At 29.3% G+C, this 4,956-nt stretch overlaps 1 protein-coding gene across 1 annotated transcript; it reads left to right on the forward strand.

The window, feature by feature from the left end:
* Positions 1–363: 363 nt before the first annotated feature.
* On the forward strand, positions 364–4,525 carry LOC120140316 (nucleotide-sugar uncharacterized transporter 1-like). The gene is made up of 5 exons (XM_039155304.1): positions 364–376; positions 687–820; positions 910–1,115; positions 1,201–1,294; positions 4,463–4,525. The coding sequence occupies exons 1-5, from the start codon at positions 364–366 to the stop codon at positions 4,523–4,525; spliced, it is 510 nt and encodes a 169-aa protein (XP_039011235.1).
* The last annotated feature ends 431 nt before the right edge of the window (positions 4,526–4,956 follow it).

The following is a 4,956-nucleotide window of genomic DNA, read 5'->3' on the forward strand; positions in this document are numbered from 1 at the left end:
GACCAAATTTGAATCACATGTTCCTGTACCACTATAGAATACCTATATAATGTCAATTCTTTCTCTTTTTTTTACTAAAATTTTTTCTCTTTTTGAATTTAGTCTCTTAACTTTGTATTTTACTCAATTTTATCTTTTGACTGCATTTGTTTTCAAATTCTTTCTTCCCATCAATTCATTGACTCATTTATACTTTGATCAATACTTTACCCTCAAAATACTTTCTTTAACAAATAATATTGTAAATATATTTTATAATTTTAGATTGTATTTAATATATTGAAAAAATATTATAATGTGAAAAGAATATGAATAAATAAATATATATAATAAAAATCTTATATAATTAGAGAAATCGATAAAATGGAACCAATTCGTACCATAATATTATAAATAATTATAATTAAATTTTTATAGAAATTCAAACAACCCGACTCAACTCGAAAAAATTGTAAGTTAACTTCGAGTCATAAAATACGACTCGTCAACTCGAACAATTCAAAATTTTTTGATTCGACTCAATTGAATGGTCACCCCAAATTTCATTTGCACATCATATCCCCAATCGCCACCCTTGTTGCATTTTGGTCAATGGAGGCAATAACATCCTTTTAACGTTTGAAAATTCTATAAATTAAACATTTTATATATTTGAACATTTCCATATATTTGCCTTTCGAATAAAGGTAGAGATTCAAAGAACAGTGAAGCTTCTTCATCCGGAGGTGTAAAGCACGAACAAGGAGGAATTTTTGGCCCTCTTGCTGCTCTTAGTTTCAACTTAGTGGTTGCTGTTGGCATCATTTTCATGAACAAATGGGTCTGTATGCTTAGTTTTGTGTATGTAATCTGTTTTAGATGTAGAAGCATTTTAACATTTCAATGCTCCACTGTGTTTTGTTCATGCAGGTTCTTCAAAATGTTGGGTTCCAGTTGCCAGTATCTCTGACTGTTATTCATTATGCTTTCAGCTGGGGATTAATGGCAAGTTTGAAATTCTTTTCTGTCATTCCTGCATCTCCTTCATCAGTGTTGACCCCTTCATATTTGTTTACTTTCGGCTTGGTTAACTCTGTGTCTACTGGCCTTGCTAATGTCAGCTTGAAGTACAATAGGTGAGATAATAAGTTTACTAACTAATTTCAGTTTCCTGGGTTACACTCTGAGTTTACAAATGAATTCATTTGTTTTTTTCCTCAGTGTGGGATTTTATCAGATGGCTAAGATTGCCATTACTCCATTGATTGTCCTGCTAGAATTTATATGGTACAAGAAGAGAATCGCTTTCTCAAAGGTAATTTTGTGTTTCTAATTCTTCGCTCCTTCTAGTGGTAAATATAATTTACTTAATAATTTTATTAAATATAAAAATAATTTTTTATAATAATTTAGAGTTATATGCAGATTTTAAATTAATAATAAAATTAATTTATATCATTTTAAATTTAAATAAAATAATTATTTTAATTATTAAAATAATTAAATATAATTTTATTATTATTATTATTATTAATTTAGGATAAGTACAAGACATTATATGTTCAATGACAACTCTTAACTATTTGACATTAAACATTTGCACCCTAACTTTCATGGTAATTGAACTCAGAACCCCAAGGAACAACAACAATTCATTTATCATTGAAGTCGCTTGGTTCGTGCTTATCAATATATATATATTTATTTATTATTAATTATCAATATATGTCTAGATGTAGTAAATAGAATAGTTTTCATTTATGAATAATACATATATGATTGAGTGTTGTCTTCATGCTTTCCATATTATTGATGTTAAAATTTGTTGGACTCTCTTTATGAAAGGTTAATTAATTCTAGGGTAAAGTATACAAATGATCCCGACATCGGTTAATTAATGTTACAAAAAAGATAACAATTTTAGTTGCCAACCGAAAATACTATGAAGAATGTAATATTTTATATTGCGCCTAAAATGTTAGAAAAAAGATAACATTTTCAGTTGTGTCTCTTTCCGTCGTTTTTTGCCTTAAATTAGATGGTCGCTCCTTAGGCTTTCTCTGAATTTGCTGCCGAAGTGTCACGTTGATTTTTAATTTGATTTATTATGTATAAAGGGTGGGAACTTTCTTAGAAATCCAAACCAAACGCAGGAATTCGAATGTATCAAAAACGATGTACTTCTTCATGTCATTGAAATCTAATTGAATGATCAATTACTTTTAAAAAAAATCCGAGCGTAGGAACCGGAGAGAACCATAATGCATGTTACAAAATCTGTTGAACATTGAAAAATTCAGGCTTGGTACTTTGAATGCCAAAACTCCTTAATCAAAGCTCTCTCCATTGTGTTTTTCGTTTTGGTTAGCTCAAATCATATGCTAGGTACCTGCGGGTTAATAAATAATTGTTATTTAATGGTGATTTTCGACTTTTTTTCCACTCCCACGATATATTCATACTGATGTAAACATATGCATATATGATATATCGAATAAAATATGGGTAAAGTACACAAATGGTTCCCCGATTATCGGATGTTGTTTTGTTGAGTTTCCTAATTATTAAAAATTACAAAATGATCCCCGACTATAGAGAGTTGCTTTGTTGAGTCCCTCGAGTACTATTAAAGGTTAGAAAATGGTAACTCGACTATTCATTATGTTCCAAACTTGTCATTTTTCATTAAAAAACAGTCTAAGCTGGACGTTAACATGTTAATTGAGATATCATAAAATCTGATCGCATAATCTCAAACACTATCATACCTCAGCCAACATGTTAACTTCCAATCCATACGGTTGTTAATATTTTAACTGAAAATGACGAGTTTGTAACTTGTAAAGTACACAAATGGTTCCTCGATTATCGAACGCTGCTTTGTTGAGTTTCCTGATTATTAAAAATTACAAAATGATCCCGACTATATGGAGTCGCTTTGTTGAGTCCCTCGAGTACTATTAAAGGTTACAAAATGGTCACCGACTATTCATTATGTTCCAAACTTGTCATTTTTCGTTAAAAACAGTCTAAGCTGGACGTTAACATGTTGACTGATATATCATAAAATCTGATCTCATAATCTCAAACGCTATCATACCTCAGCCAGCATGTTAACGTCCAGCCCAGACAGTTGTTAGTTTTTTAACTGAAAATGACGAGTTTGAAACATAATAGTGGGTGACCATTTTGTAACTTGTAATAGTCGAGAGACTCAACAAAGTAACACCCTATAGTCGGGGACCATTTGTGTACTTTACTCTAAAAAAATATTACGAACTCTTTAAGCTTGTGATAACCGTCGTTTTGCTATCAAAATAATTCTGGCTTCTTAATTAAATAGAAAGGAAAAAGGTAATCTAGAGAAGCATGGTCGATCCACAGGGACTAAGATTTTTGTGATTTAGTAAAATTGTTTCTTGATTTTAGAAAAAATATAGAATTCCAGGTAAAGTTGAAAAGGTATAAAATAAATAATTATAATTTAAAAAAAAGGAAAAATAATAAAATAATAAAAATTAATAGTAATAAATAAAAAGAGTTTTAAATTATTTAAAGAAGTATAATGAAATAAAAATTAAATAAACAAAGAAATAAAATAACTAAGTTGGGATAAAGAAAATTTGTTGTGAAAGCAACCTCAGACTTCAGCTTTGCCTCAAATTCCTCGGATTATCGAAACATATTTTTACTTCAAGATTCACGTCGACTTACAAGGACAATTCTTCGCTACCAACTCGGATTGTGTCGTTTCAACAATAACTGATTCCGATCTCAGTTTCCTCTTAGCAAACAATTTTGCTAAGTGTGTTCTCGAGAAGTTGAATATGCTTCAATAAGCAAATCATTCTTCAAACGTTAATCATAACAACATCCGGACCAATGTCGAAATCGTTTTGATTTGAAAAGTAAGCTCGGAAAACAGAGAGAAAAATCCCGAAGCGATTTAAGTGATTTACAATTCTCACATTTGGAATTGAACATTCGCTTTAGCCTTCGACTTAAAAGAAAATTAACTAAGCATGACCAAAGTTATACTTAGCAATTGCTGAAAACGAAATTTAAAAGAAAATAGAGGAGTATGCGAAAATAGAGAGAAAGCTAGAGAGAAAAAGAAGATTTTATTCTTAGATGAGAGAGATATGTTTCTAAGCTTACCCTGAGAGGGTATTTACAGACTTCAAATTCCTAAAAACAAGCTAAAACATCTTAAATCCTAATTAAAACAATTAAAACTATTTAAACTAAAATACCTAAAACAAAAATAATATTTTAAACAATATTTTAAATACTAATTAAAATACTAAAACATATTTAAACTAAAATACATAAAACAAATATAAAATATAAAATATAAAAATAATATCCTAAAACTTAATTAAAATACTAAAACCTATTTAAATTAAAATACCTAAACAAAGATAAAATATAATGTTTAAAATATTATCTTAAAACTTGAGTTTAATCCAAATCTGAATTCCAGAAACGTGCGGCCAATCCATTTGTGCTTCTAGAAACGCTGACTGGATCTTCTAGAAGGTGCTGACGTCATCGCCTCGTTAGATGTTTCATGTCCGAATTCATGCTCACTAATCCAGTTTTGATTCCGAAAATAAAAAATGCAAAATTATGTAATTTTTGTGTAATTTCCAGAATCTGACGTCCTACACAGAAAATTAATCAAAACGAACAATTAAGCTATAAAAACCAATGATTAAGGAGTAATTTAAAAGTAAAATATTAACTAAATTAAGTACTTATCAGCAATGAAATATGAATAAATGGTTAGGTTAGCCAAAATGAGATGTAAAATATAAAACATAGTTGGTATATATAGTAATGAAGAAATACTTTTGGGGTACAATTGATTTTACGTGTGACCAAAATCTTTGTTATTTAATGCTGCTCAAGCATAGAAGGATCACCACCATGGTATATATATATAATAATGAAGAAACCCTTTTGAGATAATGTTAA

Source organism: Hibiscus syriacus, unplaced genomic scaffold (genome assembly GCF_006381635.1).
Source record: "Hibiscus syriacus cultivar Baekdansim isolate YM2019G1 unplaced genomic scaffold, ASM638163v2 tig00110783_pilon, whole genome shotgun sequence".
NCBI lineage: Eukaryota > Viridiplantae > Streptophyta > Magnoliopsida > Malvales > Malvaceae > Hibiscus > Hibiscus syriacus.